At 44.4% G+C, this 19,169-nt stretch overlaps 2 protein-coding genes across 4 annotated transcripts in view; both read right to left on the bottom strand.

Moving 5' to 3' along the window:
- The window catches only part of usp13 (ubiquitin specific peptidase 13), a 102,739-nt gene extending 93,254 nt beyond the window's left edge, over positions 1 to 9,485 (bottom strand). For 2 of the 3 annotated variants that reach the window (XM_016991983.2, XM_008105989.3), the window contains exon 1: positions 9,177 to 9,485. In XM_016991983.2, the coding sequence (XP_016847472.2) occupies positions 9,177 to 9,341 (165 nt within the window). In that variant the 5' untranslated portion in view covers positions 9,342 to 9,485. The remainder of the gene's footprint in view (positions 1 to 9,176) is intronic. The other variant, XM_008105990.3, reaches the window with a different exon arrangement.
- Positions 9,486 to 12,996: 3,511 nt separating this feature from the next.
- Positions 12,997 to 19,145, bottom strand: ndufb5 (NADH:ubiquinone oxidoreductase subunit B5). The gene is made up of 6 exons (XM_062976792.1): positions 18,956 to 19,145; positions 18,577 to 18,662; positions 17,756 to 17,822; positions 16,357 to 16,418; positions 15,779 to 15,885; positions 12,997 to 13,225 (listed from the first exon to the last, which is right to left on the bottom strand). The coding sequence occupies exons 1-6, from the start codon at positions 19,068 to 19,070 to the stop codon at positions 13,105 to 13,107; spliced, it is 558 nt and encodes a 185-aa protein (XP_062832862.1). The 5' UTR covers positions 19,071 to 19,145; the 3' UTR covers positions 12,997 to 13,104.
- Positions 19,146 to 19,169: the final 24 nt, after the last annotated feature.

The following is a 19,169-nucleotide window of genomic DNA, read 5'->3' as shown; positions in this document are numbered from 1 at the left end:
CAGGGTCTACATGAAACCAACCAGCAGCATGCCACTTCTGTTCCAAGATAAAAGCCAGCTATAAATCAGGATTTCAAAATAAAGAAGCCTCAAAGTTGGACAAGTGCAAGTTGAAAGAAAAACAATTTAAGCAGAACCAAACTCATTCAGTGCCATTTGGCTGTCTTGGGTTTCAGCTGCACTAGAAGGGCTTTTCTGGTTCAATTTTAAAAGGAGAATTGACAACTTTATCCCCTACAATCCCAAACAGCTTGTATTCTGCAATGTAATAAACCAGGGGACACATCCGGAAATCCTAGCTAGCAGAGGCACATCATCCCCTCCCCAAAGAAAACACTTATGTGTTGCTAATTTCAGCAACTCCTAAATGCAGATATACGGGGCCCTGATGGCACAGTGTGTTAAAGCGCTGAGCTGGTGAACTTGCGGACCAAAAGGTTCCAGGTTCAAATCCCAGGAGCAGAGTGAGCACCCGCTGTTAGCCCCAGCTCCTGCCAACCTAGCAGTTCGAAAACATGCAAATGTGAGTAGATTAATAGGTACCGCTCCGGCAGGAAGGTAACGGCGTTCCATGCAGTCATGCTGGCCACATGACCTTGGAGGTGTCTACGGACAACGCCGGCTCTTCAGCTTTGAAATAGAGATGAGCACCAATCCCCAGAGTCAGACACGACTGGACTTAACGTCAGGGGAAAACCTTTACATATATATATATATACACACACACACACACACACACACACACACACTCATCAATCCAAGCTGTTTTTGAAAGCAGGTTTGCCCATAAAAATTAAATGAGGGTTTTATTTCCCATTTTGGCGGTAGTATCAGACAATATTTCCATTCATGGAAAGCAATCTTGCAGATTGATATCCAATAACATGTCTGTCTGTTCAGCCATTGCATGCAAGAATATAAGATGTGGATTTGCACAAAAATTCTTAGGAGGAAAAAAAGGTTTTCAATCAACAAATCTCATCCTACTTAGTGCAAAAGAGGAACAAAAGTAATGAATTTGTATCATATGCTTCTCCAGTATCTCAAGTCAAACTGACACTGAATAAGGAGGCTCTATTTGCTTGTTCCGTCTCCCAGGGGTCTGATTTGCATTTTTCTCATAGTTGTAGGAAATAGCACCTGTTTGCATTTCTTCCAGGGCTGTTGCAGATTCTGCAGCACCCTGATAGTTAACCATTAGCAGAGTTTGTAGCCAGCCCAACAAAGTCTTTGCTGCTGAAAGCTTGCAAAGTATCTTTTTGTTCTGGAGACCATCCCTTTTCCTGGGGATAAAATCTCCATTTTGAGAAGCCTTTTGCCTTCTAAACTGAAGAGAAAAGAACTCAGATGTGCTTGTGTGGTCAAGCCAGGCCAGCTCAGACAAGCCATCGTAAGTACTGACCTCTTGCCTATAAAACCGGTGCTGTGTTCAGATAGGAGAGGACCTGCTCCTTCCAAGATAGCAACTCAGCACTGGGGCAAAGAATATCCCAGGATTTCTTTGCCATTGGAAGAAGCTCTAATTACTTTGTCTCCAAGCTAGCTTTGAGCTTAGATAGTGAAAGATCTGCTTTTTTTGATATAGCAGCTCAGGGCTAAGGTAGAGAGGATCTCAGGATCTCTTCGCCTTTGGAAGAAGTTAACCCAGCAACTAAGGGGAAAAGCAAGAAAGGAACGTCTGCAAGGTTTTATATGTTGACTATTTGTATTTGTAACTTCAACAATTTGTGCCACGTCTGCCAAGGACTTTGAGAAAATAAAATCTTGTGACTCTGGTTACTGGGATTCCTGAGCTTCAAAGTAAAGCCCCCACAGTTCAACCGGGCAAAGAAAGAAGCACATCTTAAAGCTCTAAAAGGTGCATGGGTGTGATGTTACATGTCCTTGTGTTGGCTCCAACTCACACTAGCTGTCAGGACCCAGGCTGCAGAGCACCAATAACCATACGCAGAGGCCAGAATCTATCTAATATCTTTATTAAAGAAATATATAAAGTCAATAAAAACAAGTGTAGGATATAGTTCAGAAGTAGACCTTTCAGGAAAGGTCAATTATAGTCCAGGGAAACAATGTCCAATATGAGATATTAAAGTCCAAAGTTGTAATCCAATAACCGAAACACACACTTTGCCAAGCAAAGTGAGGGGAAATGACAAAGGTTCTTTAGTCCATGGAACTTGATGCAAGGCTGGAGAAATAACTAGATTCTTGGCAAACAAGGCTTGATTCAAGGTAACAAGAAGCGAGGAGCAAAACAGGGTCCGTGGCGAAATCCGTGGCGAGGTCCGGGGAACAAGGCAGGGCTGGAACGAGAACAAGGTCCTGGAACTGGAGTAGCGTAGTCCACACACAATCTACTCCCGAAGCTGACGAATTGACTCCGCAAGGAATCCTTTGTGGCCAACATCTATATAGGATCTTGTTTTCCCGCCAAAGCACACTTTCTCTGGGGAACAAGAACCGAAACCTATCCTGTCCAGATGCAGGACTCCTTAAACTTTCCCAAGGGAAACAGACTTAATCATCTAATTGTCTGGCAGCTATCCTGGCGCTTCTGCGAGTCGCCTCCCTAGCGTGTCTATCTTGATTATAATAAAGGCGGCGAGAAAATGGGGGAGATTTCGGCTCAAGGCTTGTTTGGCTGTCTTCTTGTGGGCAAACATCCTGCAGCTGCAAGGGCTCCAAATCTGGCAGAAACGGTGGGAAACCCAAATTTTCCTCTTCATCTGTCACGACAGTACTAGGAATGGGACTACATGGCCCATGAGACATCACACTATCCCCGCCCTCAAGGCCCCTCTCAAAAATGGGCCCTCTTCCCGGGGTGCGGGGCCGCGGCTTGGCAGGGTAGGCCTGATGGAAGCGGCGGACTAAATCAGGGGCATGGACAGTGGAAGCGTCTTCCCAAGAGCGTTCTTCGGGGCCAAAACCCACCCAGTCAATGAGATATTGAAGGCGGCGGCGATGAAAGCGAGAATCCAAAATGTCCTGAACCTCGAATTCCTCCTCCCCATCCACCAAAACAGGAGTGGGGGCCGGCCGGTCTGCATCGGGGCGCACACCATCCGCCGGAAGGAGCAGGGAGCGATGAAACACTGGATGAATGCGCATAGAGTGCGGAAGTTGGAGTTTGAAAGTCACGGGGTTAAGTTGCGCCACCACTGGGTAGGGACCAATGAAGCGGGCATCTAGCTTCCGGCAAGGACGGTGGGAGGGCAAAAAGCGGGTGGACAACAGAACCCGATCTCCTACCTTGATTTCGGGGCCCGGCTGGCGATGACTGTCAGCGTGGCGTTTATAGTCCTCCTTGGCTTGGTCCAGTTGCTGGTGCAATAATTGTTGCACCGCTGTGAGTTCTTGCAGCCAGTCCTCTGCTGCGGGAACTTCTGAGGTTTCAATGACAGGAGGGAAGAAACGGGGATGGAAGCCGTAGTTTGCAAAGAACGGGGTTTCTTTAGTTGCTGGAACCCCTTCTCTGCTTGCTCCGTCCAGCGGAAAGGCTGTTTTCCACGGATGCAGCTGGTGATTGGGTCAGACCAGCGGGCAAAGTCTGGAATGAACTTGCGGTAGTAGTTCGCGAACCCCAAGAATCGTTGCACCTCTTTCTTGTTGGTTGGCGCCCTCCATTCCAATACTGCTGAGACCTTTGCCGGGTCCATGGAGAGCCCTTGTGGCGAGACGCGGTATCCCAGGAAATCAACCTCTTCGAGATCAAAGGCGCACTTTTCCAACTTGGCATATAGTCCATGATCCCACAAACGTTGTAACACCATTCTGACGTGTTTCTCGTGTTCTGATTGTGATCTTGAGAACACCAAAAAATCGTCCAGGTATATGATCAAGAACCGATCTAGATAGTCCTGGAAAATATCATTGACAAAGTGCTGGAACGTTGCGGGAGCTCCACATAAACCATAATTCATGACTAGGGACTCGAATAATCCGAATTTAGTCTGGAAGGCGGTTTTCCACTCGTCCCCCTCTCTGATGCGAATTAGATTGTAAGCCCCCCGAAGATCCAGCTTGGTGTAAACCTTGGCCCCCCAAAGCCGGTCTAATAGGTCCGAGATCAAAGGCAGGGGGTAGCGGTTCCGTTTAGTGATATTGTTCAGTGCTCTATAGTCCACAACTAGCCGTAGATCCCCTGACTTTTTTTTCACAAACATCACTGGGGAAGCGGCTGGGGATTGAGAAGGTCTGATGAACCCCTTGCGGAGGTTTGACTCTATGAACTCCCTGAGAGCTTCTTGCTCTGGTTCAGTCAGGGAGTAGAGGTGTCCTCGCGGGATCGGGGCCCCCTCCACCAAGTCAATGGCACAATCATAAGGCCTATGCGGGGGTAGTTTCTCGGCTTCCTTTTCATTGAAAACATCCCAAAAGTCTGAGTATTTCTTGGGCAAGGTGATGATGGCTTCAGCGTCTGTGGCATGACAGACCTTGGCTACAAGACAATGGTTTTGGCAATATTTAGAAGCAAACTGCAGTTCTCTGTTGGTCCATGAGATGCTAGGGTCGTGGAGTGTCAGCCATGGGATTCCCACAATCACAGGGAAGTGAGGAACCTCGGTAACAAAAAAGGAAATCTCTTCCATGTGTTCCCTTATCCACATTCTGGTGGGTTCAGACCATTGGCTTACTGGACCTGTCTTTAGGGGGCGGCCATCTATGGCTTGCACCACCCGGGCGTTCTTGAAATCGTGATATTGTAATCCCAGAGAGTCGGCATACTCTCTATCGATGAAATTGTTTGTTGCTCCTGAGTCTATCATGGCATGGATCATGACAGGTCCTTTTTTCGCTGACCACAAGGTGACCACTAGGAGAAATAGGACCCCGGTTGGCGGCTCTTGAGTGGGGTTTCTGACCGGGTTGGCGAGCCTCTCTACGCCCGGTCGCTGGCTTCCCCCGCCGGCTTTGCGCCAGCCGCCTCGGCCGTCTTCGTCTCCACGGAGGACACCGCCGCCAAACGAGCGGCGGGCTTTCCTTTGGCTGGACACTCTCTGGCAAAGTGGCCCCCATTTCCGCAGTACCAACAGAGGTTTAAACGTTGTCGGCGGGCCTTCTCGGCAACATCTAATCTGGGACGCACATTGCCCAACTGCATCGGTACCTCCTCGCTTCCTCTGGGGTATGGGGCTGGTGGCGGGGGTCTCCACACTGGACGTGGCTGGATGCCGGCGGGAGCGGGAGGTTTTGCTCCAGCTCTTCCACTCTGGCCTCGGAGCCACTGTTTTCTGTTGGCAAGCATGACTTCGGCTCGTAAACATTGATCAATAAGTCTTTCAAGAGAGTTTGGAGGATTCACCTTGGAGATTTCTTCCAACATCTCGATGTTGAGACCCTCCCGAAACTGTCCTCTGAGGGCTATATCATTCCAACCGGTGTTTTGGGCCAGCACTCGGAACTCGGCTATGTACTGGGACAAGGGCCTGTCCCCTTGGGAAAGGCGCCGGAGTTTGTGGCCGGCCGCCTCTAAATTGTCCTCGATCCCCCAAGTCGCCTTAAGGTGATTCAGGAAGTTTTGCGCGGAACTTAGGTGTGGGGAGGCTTCATCGAACAGCGCCGTCGCCCAATTGGCCGCTGGCCCGTCTAGAAGACTGTAAATCCACGCCACCTTGATGTCTTCTTGGGGAAACTCGGCATTACGGGCTTCTAGGTATGCCTGACATTGGCAACGGAAAACATGAACCTTGGAAGCTTCTCCAGAAAACTTGGTTGGCAACGCCAGGGCAGGGAGACGGGTTCCGCGTTCCTTCAAGCCCCGTATTTCTCCCTCCTGCGTATGGAGCATATCTCGGATTCTGTCCACTTCATCCTTGGAGATGGTGTAGCTGAGTGGTTGGGCTTCCGCCCCGGTTCCAGTAGACATTCTGGCTTAGGTTAATTGGTGCTTAAGGTGGCGGAGTCAAACTGTCAGGACCCAGGCTGCAGAGCACCAATAACCATACGCAGAGGCCAGAATCTATCTAATATCTTTATTAAAGAAATATATAAAGTCAATAAAAACAAGTGTAGGATATAGTTCAGAAGTAGACCTTTCAGGAAAGGTCAATTATAGTCCAGGGAAACAATGTCCAATATGAGATATTAAAGTCCAAAGTTGTAATCCAATAACCGAAACACACACTTTGCCAAGCAAAGTGAGGGGAAATGACAAAGGTTCTTTAGTCCATGGAACTTGATGCAAGGCTGGAGAAATAACTAGATTCTTGGCAAACAAGGCTTGATTCAAGGTAACAAGAAGCGAGGAGCAAAACAGGGTCCGTGGCGAAATCCGTGGCGAGGTCCGGGGAACAAGGCAGGGCTGGAACGAGAACAAGGTCCTGGAACTGGAGTAGCGTAGTCCACACACAATCTACTCCCGAAGCTGACGAATTGACTCTGCAAGGAATCCTTTGTGGCCAACATCTATATAGGATCTTGTTTTCCCGCCAAAGCACACTTTCTCTGGGGAACAAGAACCGAAACCTATCCTGTCCAGATGCAGGACTCCTTAAACTTTCCCAAGGGAAACAGACTTAATCATCTAATTGTCTGGCAGCTATCCTGGCGCTTCTGCGAGTCGCCTCCCTAGCGTGTCTATCTTGATTATAATAAAGGCGGCGAGAAAATGGGGGAGATTTCGGCTCAAGGCTTGTTTGGCTGTCTTCTTGTGGGCAAACATCCTGCAGCTGCAAGGGCTCCAAATCTGGCAGAAACGGTGGGAAACCCAAATTTTCCTCTTCATCTGTCACGACAGTACTAGGAACGGGACTACATGGCCCATGAGACATCACACTAGCCCTATCACATGTTTTTCTCGCAAGATTTACTCAAAAAAGGTTTGCCCACCTTCTTCTTGAGCTGAGAGAATGCAACTTGCCCGAGGTCATTCAGTGGGTTCCATGGTTAAGTAGGATTGAACCTAGTCCAACACTTAAACCATTACATGGTGTTGGTTCCTACTTGTCATGTGCCTATCAACTCATGGTGACCTCAAGCAAATATACACAAGGAGTTCTCTAGGGGCAGACTGAAGATAGAAGTTCACAGGTGAATCACACAGTGTTAGGCCACTTTGTAAAACTGAGGAGGGGCAGCAAAAGGACCATATTATTATTATATTTATTTATTTACCACACTTGCACCCCACCTTTCTCACCCCAAAGGGGACTCAGGGCAGGTTTACAAAGGCAACAATTAGCATATGCCGCATATACATATCAATAAATAAACAAATGCATTAAAATCCAAACCAATTAAAAACATAAACATTAAAACATCAATTAAAAAATCATACAATCCAGGTCATATTCCAGAGCCAATCTGAGTCGTCATTATGTTGTTTATAGTCTCTTAACCATCCAAACTAGGAGATTCTGGGAGTTATATTCCCTAACTTTTCAAGCTCTGGTATTAGTAATTGCAGTCAAGAAAAATACCCATACGCATTTTAAAATACTGTAGTTAAGAGCTACCAACCAGTGCTAGGTAAAAAAAGACAAATCTGTAGACTTTTAAAAAATTGACTCTAAAACTTTGCGTATAGAAGCTAACTTGAGCTCTGAGATTTAAAAAATAAAAACCATTTCTGGTTACCTACCCACTCTGTATAATTTAGAATAGAAGAAGGTGGTGGGAGAGTCAAATTGTTGCTGCTATCCTTAAACAATTTGAAGTCATTATCTTTGCCAAGCAATCAATTTATCCAGTGATATAACATTAAATCTTGTATTAAGTGCTACATGCAAATGTGAGTAGATCAATAGGTACCGTTCCGGCGGGAAGGTAACAGCACTCTATGCAGTCATGCTGGCCACATGACCTTGGAGGTGTCTATGGACAATGCTGGCTCTTCGGCTTAGAAATGGAGATGAGCACCAACCCCCAGAGTCGGTCACGACTGGACTTAACGTCAGGGAAACCTTTACCTTATCTCAATCTATGAAAAGTGTGGGGAGCCTAGGAAAGGGGCAACCCTAAAGAGGACAGAAAAACCCAAGGAAAGAAAGGCTAACAGTCCGCGAGTCGCATCTGCAGGCAGAAATCTTCCCAAACACTTCTAATGCCAAGAATTTGGAATATGGGATGGATACTCAACCTGTGAAAAGCCCTGAAAAATATGGAATGGGTGGGAAACTAATGGGAAGCCTGGCAAAGGCCTGGAAGCAAGTGTAAAGGGAGAGAATGGGGTCTCTAGGGAGGCTGGAAAAAGGCAAGGGACCCAAAGCCAAAAGGAAGGAAGGAAGGAAGGAAGAAAAGAAGGAAGAAAGGAAGGAAGGAAGGAAGGAAGGAAAGAGGAAAGAAGGAAAGAAGGAAGGAAGGAAAGAAGGAAGGAAGGAAGGAAGGAAAGAAGGAAGGAAGGAAGGGAGGGAGGGAGGGAGGGAGGAAGGAAAGAAGGGAGGGAGGGAGGGAGGGAGGAAGGGAGGAAGGAAGGAAGGAAGGAAGGAAAGAAGGAAGGAAAGAAGGAAGGATGGAAAGAAGGAAGGAAAGGAAGGAAGGAAAGAAAGAAGGAAGGGAAGGAAGGGAAGGAAGGGAAGAAGGAAGGAAGGGAAGAAGGAAGGAAGGAAGGAAGGGAAGAGGAAGGAAAGAAAGAAAGAAAGAAAGAAAGAAAGAAAGAAAGAAGGAAGGAAGGAAGGAAGGAAGGAAGGAAGGAAGGAAGGAAGGAAGGAAGGAAGGAAAGAAAGGAGGGAGGGAGGGAGGGAGGGAGGAAGGGAGGGAGGGAGGAAAGAAGGAAGGAAGGAAAGAAGGAAGGATGGAAAGAAGGAAGGAAGGAAAGGAAGGAAGGAAAGAAAGAAGGAAGGGAAGGAAGGAAGGGAAGAAGGAAGGAAGGAAGGAAGGAAGGAAGGAAGGAAGGAAGGAAGGAAGGAAGGAAGGAAGGAAGGGAAGAAGGAAGGAAGGAAGGAAGGAAGGGAAGAGGAAGGAAAGAAAGAAAGAAAGAAAGAAGGAAGGAAGGAAGGAAGGAAGGAAGGAAGGAAGGAAGGAAGGAAGGAAAGAAGGAAGGAAGGAAGGAAGGAAGGAAGGAAGGAAGGAAGGAAGGAAAGAAAGAAAAGATGGAAAGAAGGAAGGAAGGAAGGAAGGAAGGAAGGAAGGAAGGAAGGAAGGAAGGAAGGAAGGAGGGAAGGGAAGAAGGAAGGAAGGAAAGAAAGAGAAGGAAGGAAGGAAGGAAAGAAGAAAGGAAGGAAGGAAGGACTCACCGGCGAGTCGTAGGAGAAGGCGCACTCGGCCTTGTAGACGCGGTCTCCGGTCTTGGGCACCCGGACGGTGGGCATGTAGGGCACGAGGAGCTCTCCCACGTCCCCCGCCATGGCCACCGCCGAGCCCGCCTCCCGCCCGGAGCCCAGCAGCGCCGCCCGCTCCATCGCCCCAGAGAAACAGGCAGGCAGGCAGACCGAGAGCCCTCCTGGCCGGACGAGAAGGAGGAGGAGGAGGGAGGCTATCTTTAACCCGGCGGGAGACGGAGGGAGCGCGGAGGGAGCCGCAGCTGCCCAGAAAGAAGCGCAAAGGCTCCAGCCACGCCCGCCAAGCCCGCCTCCTGGCCCCCGAGGGAGGGGGGGGGAGAGAGAGGATATGCACTCTGCACATGCTCAGAGGAAGCCCTTGCACTCACTCCCATCTCCTAGGGAAGGGTGAATTTCTGGCCAACGTGTTGTCGAAGGCTTTCGTGGCCAGAATCACAGGCTTGTTGTGTGTTTTCCGGGCTGTGTGGCCATGTTCCAGAACGCATTCTCTCCTGACGTTTCGCCGACATCTGTGGCAGGAATCCTCAGAGGTTGTGAGGTATATTGGAAAAACTAAGCAAGGAAGGTTTATATATCTGTGGAAGGTCCAGGGTGGGAGAACTTTCTTCTTCTTCTTCTTCTTCTTCTTCTTCTTATTATTATTATTATTATTATTATTATTATTACTACAGTAGAGTCTCACTTATCCAACACTCGCTTATCCAACGTTCTGGATTATCCAAGCCATTTTTGTAGTCAATGTTTTCAATACATCGTGATATTTTGGTAATAAATCATAAATACCGTAATTACTACATAGCATTACTGCGTATTGAACTACTTTTTCTGTCAAATTTGTTGTTAAACATGATGTTTTGGTGCTTATTTTGTAAAATCATAATGTAATTTGATGTTTAATAGACTTTTCCTTAATCCCTCCTTATTATCCAACATATTCGCTTATCCAACGTTCTACCGGCCCGTTTATGTTGGATAAGTGAGACTATTGCAAGCCAATTACACTGTGTAACACCATTTTTGTTCCTGGTTTATAAATGTCATTTCCTGATTGGTTCTATCATGAAAACATGGTAAAAGTTTATAAAATTGCTAAAGTTTCATTTTTGTGGGACATCATGCAGCACATTTTGCTATAGTATTTCAATGACTAACTCATAGAGTCTCAACCAATTCAACATAATTTGTGGAAGCCTCAAAAATAAAGTTTCTGGAGTATAACAACTACTTTCAAAGTAAATATCGTACAATTAAAGAGGAAATAGCACTTTCAAACCAGGAACAGATTTTTGTAATGTTACATGGTGTTATCAAAGTTTTCTTGGCAAGATAGGTGCACAGGGTTTTTTGCCTTGCCTTCCTCTTGAGGCTGAGAGAATGTGACCTTCCCATGATCACCCAATGGATTTCATCCAGTGCTAAAATCATTACATCACTCTCCTCCCAAAATAAATAGAAGTATATAAATAAACACACACATAGAACCACAAAGCACAGCAGAAGAGATTTTTGAGATATGATACTGAAAAGCAATACTGTAGCTCTGGCCACTTTTTGATTTTTTTAAACTAGCAATTTCTGAATCTCATGCTGGAAAGCCAACCCCACAGCACCAGGGCAAGGCAATGTGGTGCCTATAGGCATCAATGCCATCTCTTTTCCTTATGGGCCATTTGCTTGCAGCAGAAAGTGAGATACCAGGTGGGAAGAGCAGGCCTGAGAGAGACATTTTGCCAAGAAGAAAATGTAAGGAAGCAGATAATAGGGAGAATGAGAGAAAAAATATCAGAGATAGCATCTGTCATGTTGAATAGGAATTACTGTTAATGGTAATGCTTATTATCTGAACCTTAAAGTTGCCTCATATGAATCAGCCTTCATTCTTGTTCTGGGCTTTTTCTGCCTACTTGAGAACCATAAGACTTTAGCTGGCATCTTCAGAATGGGAAATGCTGGAAATTGTAGTTTTTAAATGTGCAGTGATCCCGCCATATTTGCTGAGGTTGGGGAACAAGACCCCCCCCCCCCAGGAAAGTAAAAAAAACAACATTAAAATTTTGGGATTTTTTTTACTTAAGTAGACACCTCTCTAAGAACCACTAAGTCCTCCAGCTCTTCCTAATGTTTGGGTGGAATCTCTTTTGCTGCAGTTTGAATCCATTGCTTTGTGTCCTAGTCTCCAGAGCAGCAGAAAACGAGCTTGCCCCATCAATAGGACATCCTTTCAGATATTTAGACATGGCTCTCATGTCCCCTCAGTCTTCTTTTCTCCAAACTAAACATGCCCAGCTCCTTAAGCTGCTCCTCATAGGGCTTGTCTTCCAGAACTTTTGCCATTTTGGTCGCCCTTCTCTGGACACGTTCCAACTTGTCAACATCCGCCTTGAATTGCGGTGCCCAAAACTGGACACAATGTTATTCCAGGAGAGGTCTGAGATTTGCAATTTAGAATTCTATGGAATACAGCTGTGACAGTGGAATTGCTGTGCAATGATTGTAGTGTCAAAGGGAGCTTAGTGAGGCAGAAGAGAAAATAACATACCTGCTCAGTTCTGCTTTCTCCCACATCCAAATGTCGGGCTGTGGCGCAGGCTGGTGAGCAGCCAGCTGCAATAAATCACTCTGACCATGAGGTCATGAGTTCGAGGCCAGCTCGTGGCGGGGTGAGCACCCGACAATTAAAAATAAAAAATAGCCCCTGCTCATTGCTGACCTAGCAACCCGAAAGATAGTTGCATCTATCAAGTAGGAAATTAAGGTACCACTTATAAAGTGGGGAGGCTAATTTAACTAATTTGCGACTCCATAAAAAAAAATCATCCAGCCGACGTTGGAATGAGGAAGTGCTGTCGCAGTGGATGATGAAGCAGCTGCTTCCCCTCCCCGTGGCCGGAATCGAACATCCCCTCAGGAGGTTAAATTGCCTCTGTGTCTGTCTCTGTCTCGGTTCTAGGTGTATATGGCGTTGAATGTTTGCCTTATATGTATACAATGTGATCCGCCCTGAGTCCCCTTCGGGGTGAGAAGGGCAGAATATAAATACTGTAAATAAATAAATAAATAATAATAATTCTGATCAGACCAATGAATTGAAACAAAATACTCTCCCATCTCTAGAGGATGTGCCAAATATTGCTCTTCCTTTCTTCCATATTTAGATTGTAGTTTAATATTTTGAACAGAAATGAAGTTCTATTCATTGCTAAATAGAAATAGTTGTCCTTTGAGATTGAGGAAATGCTGCCCTCTAATGGTTTCAATAATTTCCACATCCACTTTTGGGGAAAAGGTATAGGCGGAGTACCCTTATTTGAATTGCTTGGACCAGAAATGATCTGTATTTAAGATTGCATATACATAAACAGATGTGGAGATGGAGCTAAAGTCTTAACATGAAATTTGTTGATGTTTCTTCTACACAAGTTTGATGCTAATTTTAGCTATTATTTTAATCATGTTGTGCATGAAACAAAACTTATGTACACACAACAACTATCACAAAGCAAATGTGTCACCATCTCAGCCACCATTTCATAGATCACACTTTTTCAAAAATCCTACAAAAATAGACAAAAATATACCAAACTTACAGGCACTTTATAGATTCATGACATAATCTTAATTTAGTAAAGATCTGACTCAAGTCAAAACTCAGTTGGTCCACAGTGTTATGGCACTAAGATAGCATTCCTCTATGTTCATACCTGGAGTAACCCCACAAAATTTGCTTTCTGTATGCATGGTCAAGAATGTATTGTACTTGAAACATTACAACAGGTTTCTGAAACAGAAATATTTATTGAAACTTGAAATTTTCTATATATATATATTACATTAAGTCAGATGTTGTCTGCAGATTCACACTTGGATCAAGAGATGAACAATCTTAGTTATCGGGTGTTGATTTAGGAGAATAGTCAATCAGGCTTGTGCCAGTGGTTTCATAGTGAAACCATGGCCCATCACCTCTTTGTCGCATGAGGCGGCGAGCTTCCTTTAGTTTCTTCCTGTTAAAGAACAAGAAAGCAAAAATGAGAAAATAGAAAGGAAGGCTACACATTAGTTGTAAATTTAAGTACAGCAGAGTCTGGTTTATCCAACATAAACCAGAACGTTGGATAAGCAAAAATGTTGGATAATGAGGGATTAAGGAGAAGCCTATTAAACGTCAAATTACGAAATGATTTTACAAATTAAGCACCAAAACATCATGTTTTACAACAAATCGACAGAAAAAGCGGTTCAATACATGGTAATGTTATGTAGTAATTACTGTATTTACAAATTTAGCACCAAAACATTGCAATGTATTGAAAACATTAACTACTAAAAGGCAGACTGCGTTGGATAATACAGAACGTTAGATAAGTGAAGGTTGGATAAGTGAGACTCTACTGTAGTTCTTAATTTGCATGCTGGCCTTTCACCCAAACAGGCTAAAAATAGTAAACTATGGAATTAAAATAAAAATTGTCATTAAAACGTGATAAGCAAGTCAGACAATTAAAAACAGAACAAGAACAATAGGCCAGCACCCGAATAATTAGCCTTCCTCTAAACAGACCAATATAGTTGCCAAAACCAGCTTGGATTGTGTTGCCTGTTACTCAAACCAAAGCACTATCAAATATAAACAGGGGAGCAATTAATTGAGATAGATCTGACAGGCAGAAAGTAAATAGCCCATACGCTATTTAACACTTGTATGCATATCTCACAAAGGCTAGTTAACAATGTCTAAGTCTTCTAAATGATCTCATACACGGAAGCACATGGGGAAAGGCTAGTATATACAGGCAGTCCCCGAGTTATAAACTTTTGACTTACAAATAATTCATAGTTAAGAACGGCGGGGGGGGGGGGGGGGGTGAGACAACAGGAAGTGAGAGGAATCTACCCCTCAGAAGGGAAATTCACACCTAAAAGAGTTATTATCATGGGGAGAAGGTGTCTCCACTGAAGCTTTATCTCCAATCCTTTTCACAACAAGCCAGATTTTCCACAGTCTAATTATCATAGGGACAGAAAGTGAGGTGAAATCTTCTGGGGATACTGGCAGAAAAACAAACACCACAGGGGTGTTAAAACTTCCCTATGCTATCCAAAGTTTGCACACACACACACACACACACGTTTGTTTTTGGCCCGAGTTACACCTAAAATTTACCTGTTCCTACTTACATGCAAATTCAACTCAAGAACAAACCTACAAAACTTCTCTTGTCCATATAATAATGTACAATTCTATCGTTAAAGATATTGAGAACAATGCAGCTTGGTTGACTTTAACCTTTCTCCATATACAGGAGTTGGGTATTGGCACATGTGACTGCATAAAGCTGCAGCAGGCAAAGGGAACCTCCAGGAAAACATGCACTTCGCCACAGGTTGTATTTGTAGCTCCTAACCATTGCTGGAGTCCTCTAAAATGTCCCTTTTCTGGGGAAAGGGGTGAATTGTGTCTTCTGGAAAGGCAGTTCACCTTTTAAATAGGCCAGTAATTTTTCAAAACAGAACTGAACTCTTTGCCAGTTTCATTTTTCTTTTTTGGCAGTTTTAAGACACAGGCAATTACTTCCAGACACCCTGAAGTAAAGCCTGGTATGGAAGGAGTTGCAATGGAAACTAAGAGCAAGAGACCAATTGGCAGGGGTCAATTTTCCCCACAAGCTTTTCCCTCTGAAACAGGATGCAAACTCATCAACAGGAAGCCAAACGAGCCAATTTCCTTAGTAGTCCTTCTCAAAATGGCAACCAGGGGTCACACTGCATTACTCCCTGATGCCATTTTGAGAAGGACTACTGAGGAAAACAGACATATTTGGGGGTAGTGTCAGGTTCTGGTGGAACTGTGTAAGTAAGATTGGAGTATTTTGTATTTTGTATGTTTTTTACATGTTTGGGGGATTTTACATGCTATTTTCCAGCAAAAAAAGTCCAAAAAAATCACATTACTGTATTATTTTAAAAGGGGGGGGGGGTCGGGAAAGTGTGGCCTGGGACTACCTGGGGCCTGTGAACCCCACCCTTTGGCTTCTTCAAAGTCTATTTAGAATTCAATTTCAGAAAGCTCTGGACCACAGACTCTTAATGCATGTATTGGACAAGTAAAAATTGGATTTCCGGGATCTGCCAAGCTATTGAGATTTTGAATAAAAACACAATGGTGGGCTGCATGTCTGCTACCCAAGGACAAGCCTAGTACAGGCTTTCCCCCCACAGATTGGCCACTGGGTTATGAAGTGGCCACAGCAATCATGAAGACAGTGACACTGGCTGCAATCTGCATCAGTGGAATGATTCCGGACATAGAGGAAACTGCTTATCTTCAAGGTGATTCAAGGTATGAAAAGACATACTTAGCACATCCATTAGCTGGATGCAAACCAGCACAGCAGGGACAGGAATAGAAAGCCATTTCCAGTTAGTCTACCTATCAGACCTCTGCGTGCCCTTGAAAATATCATGTCTTAAGTTCTTCCTTCAACTCAGAACTGAAGCCATAGCTCAGGACTCCATTAAGCTGTGAAAGCAACCAGTAAATAAGTAATTTTGCCTACCTTAACTCAGCTTTCTCTCCTTCAATAAAAACCACAGCCATTCCCTTTTCATACTCCTTTTCAGGCGGATCCATGAGATAGCGAGAGATCCACCGAGTTATGGGATGCTGCAGAAAAAGAAAAACAAGTCAGGTATCATGAACACCTTTGCCATCTTACACTTGCCACAGTGAAGTCTTTAACATGGATTAGATGAGTTGGTAGGATGGCACTGAACCTTCCAATACATCAGGGCATGAAGCAGTCAAAAGGAGAAGACTTTCTATGCAGATTATGTGAGAAATAAATAACACAGGGCTGGAAATTATGTGATTCCCATGGCTATTTCTGCTGTTGCCAGAATCCCACACTATTGAAATCTCGCCTCTGGTTCAACAATTGTGCCTATGTAAGAATGACTTGCTCAAGTGGAAGGGTAAGGATGCGCGGCCAAATTTCTGGTTTCCAAGATCTCACCAAACATTTTCCATATGGTTTCAGAGCCATCTTCACATGATCGGTCTCATCTCATTAACAATTTCAAAATATTTCTTCTCAGAACTGGTATACAATATATTTTCCTTCAGTCTTGTACTCACCGGATAATATTCCCAATGCTCTGGTACATAACCTTCTGGAATCTCAGCCAATTCAGCTTCACCTGGTGGGAGACAAGGAAATCAGTTAAGAGCCAAGTACAAATATTTACTATTGGGGAAACAATTCAAGACAAGAGTTCACTAGATGCTGCCAGTCAAAATACTTCAGTCTTCAAAAGGTAGAGAATTTGACTAATTCAAAATGTTCTACCATTCAGACTATATTTATTCAGAAGTAAGTCTCAAATCCACTGAGTGGGACATTAAGATGAATAGTCATCCAAAGTTAAGTACAGTAGAGTCTCACTTATCCAACATAAACGGGCCGGCAGAATGTTGGATAAGCGAATATGTTGGATAATAAAGAGAGATTAAGAAAACGCCGATTAAACATCAAAATAGGTTATGATTATACAAATTAAGCACCAAAACTTCATGTTATACAACAAATTTGACAGAAAAAGTAGTTCATTAGACATTAATGCTATGTAGTAATTACTATATTTACGAATTTAGCACCAAAATATCACAATTCATTGAAAACATTGACTACAAAAATGTGTTGGATAATCCAGAACATTGGATAAGTGAGACTCTACTGTACATGGATTTTAATGTCAAATTACTTGCTTTGCATGCAAAGACCAGGGTATCTCCTGGCAGAGCTTGAAAGAATCCCAGATGAAAATCCTTGGGGTGATGCAGGGTGAGAAAAAACGTGTGCTCCAAGTTCAGCCTAACTGTTAATCGCAGTATTCCTCACCACAAGCTATGTTGGCTAGGGCCAATGGTAGGTACACTCTAACAACATCTATCCTTGACATAAAAAGTAGTGAACTGGCTCAGTGGTTGATGTGGACTGCAACTGCCACCATCCTTTATCACTGCCCATGTACTCAGACCTGATGAGGAATAGTCTGCTTCACAACAAGGCAGTTTCCTATTTATAAATAGCATGTCTATTTATAAATAGGTTTCTAAAACTTCGCAAATACAGTATAGGTTTGGAAAGAACAACCTTGGGATTTTGTTAGTACATGTTCTATGTTCTATTTTCCTCCACTTGCATATGTTATTTTAAAACTTCTCTAGTTTCACTTCTGTTACCCAAGATGAGTAAAACAGAATCAGTAGTACTCAGGCCCCTTCCACACTCTCCCTATTTCCCAGGAACTGATCCCAGATTATCTGTACATCCCAGATTATCTGACAATGGAGACTCATATAATCCAGTTTAAAGAAAATAATCTGGGATCAGATCCTGGGAAACAGGGAGAGTGTGGAAGGGGCCTCAGATAAAATCTCTCTTGTTCAAAGAAAGAGTTTAAATTGCTTGCATTGCTTAACAGTCCTTTACATAAACAATTCTTAGCAATTCAAAACATGGGAAAATACTCACCAATAAAGACATTGACAAGTGTTATAATTACGGCTACCGGAATGCCAGTTAACAAAACATAGAACCGCTGTTTAGAGAGAAGGAAAAACAATATCATTATGTGACAATATAATACCATATCCTAGATTGTCATCAAGCCCCAGAACTTTTATTTTATTCTGCAAACAGTAAATCTCAACTATCTGGGATTTTTTCCCTCTCAGATAAATGTAAACAGAATCCAAATAATCTTTCAGATACCAAAACCCCATGTTTGTGAAAACAAAACATTAATCTGTCATGAGCAACAGTCTTTCTCCTTGAACCGAACTCTCAACAAACTTCTGATCTGCTTATGACTGGTTTAGACTGAAGGGTTTGATGATCTCCCTTCCCAGAGCTCCATGGGCTGGAAGATCTTAAGGATAGGCTTATATCTCTCCCAATTGTCCAGGAAAGCTGGTTTTACTCGATGTGGGAAATGGAGTTGCTTCTGGAGTGAGAGAATTGGCCGTCTGCAAGGACGTTGCCCAGGGGACACCCGGATGTTTTGATGTTTTTACCATCCTTGTGGGAGGCTTCTCTCATGTCCCCGCATGGAGCTGGAGCTGATAGAGGGAGCTCATCCACACTCTCCCCGGGTGGGATTCGAACCTGGCAGCTTTCAGGTCAGCAACCCAACCTTCAAGTCACGAGGCTTGATCTGTCATGAACCATAGCTAATGATGTGGATGGGATGGGATAACGGCATAATATTAATCAACCTATGGAGGCCATGATAAATACGTCTAAAATCCTTGACTGCTCTATAACATGTTTCCCAAACTGAATAGCAAGCTCACCAGTAAGTTCAGGAACCGTGTATCATAAAATTTCGTCGTGTTGATGATGAACATCCTTTTCCCGCCACTGCCATGGCGCACTGGGGCTGTACGGTGAAGGAGACAGACATTCAAATTAGTTATTTCAAAATGCAGGTGTATCTCAATTAACAAGGTAGGTATTCTCATGGCCCAGGCCTGGGTCAACTTGGGTCCTCCCTCCAGGTGTTTTGGACTTCAACTCCCACAATTCCTAACAGCCTACCGGCTGTTAGGAATTGTGGGAGTTGAAGTCCAAAACACCTGGAGGGAGGACCCATGTTGGCCTAGGCCTGGTGTTGAGGCCAAGGTCAATCCCTAGTCAACCCTTCAGAAACCCTCCCGCCTTGATGCTCCCCACCGATAGCTCCCTTGAAGCCCAGCAGAGGGAAGCGACCCCAAAGCGACGAGGCCGGAGAGCTGCGCCGCGCTGCGAAAGAAGCCGCAGTCCGAAGCAGCAGGCTCATGGCCGCCATCTTTCGCTCTGGCAAGGTTAAGCGGAGGAAGTCATTCACGCCAATGGAGATGACGCGCCGGCGCCATCTTTGCTATGGGCACCCTTTTCTCCCGGCAGC

The sequence above is a fragment of the Anolis carolinensis genome, chromosome 3 (genome assembly GCF_035594765.1).
Source record: "Anolis carolinensis isolate JA03-04 chromosome 3, rAnoCar3.1.pri, whole genome shotgun sequence".
Taxonomy (NCBI): Eukaryota; Metazoa; Chordata; class Lepidosauria; order Squamata; family Dactyloidae; genus Anolis; species Anolis carolinensis.
The sequence above is the reverse complement of the archived record's forward strand: the minus strand, read 5'-3'. Positions and strand labels throughout refer to the sequence as shown.

Coding starts and splice junctions, on each gene's coding strand:
- ndufb5 (XM_062976792.1), bottom strand. CDS start 19,070: ATGGCGGCCATGAGCCTGCTGCTTCGGACTGCGGCTTCTTTCGCAGCG. Junction 16,419..17,755: donor ACTTGTCAATGTCTTTATTG/GTGAGTATTTTC, acceptor GTCTCCCACCAG/GTGAAGCTGAATTGGCTGAG. Junction 13,226..15,778: donor GGAGAGAAAGCTGAGTTAAG/GTAGGCAAAATT, acceptor GTTCTTTAACAG/GAAGAAACTAAAGGAAGCTC.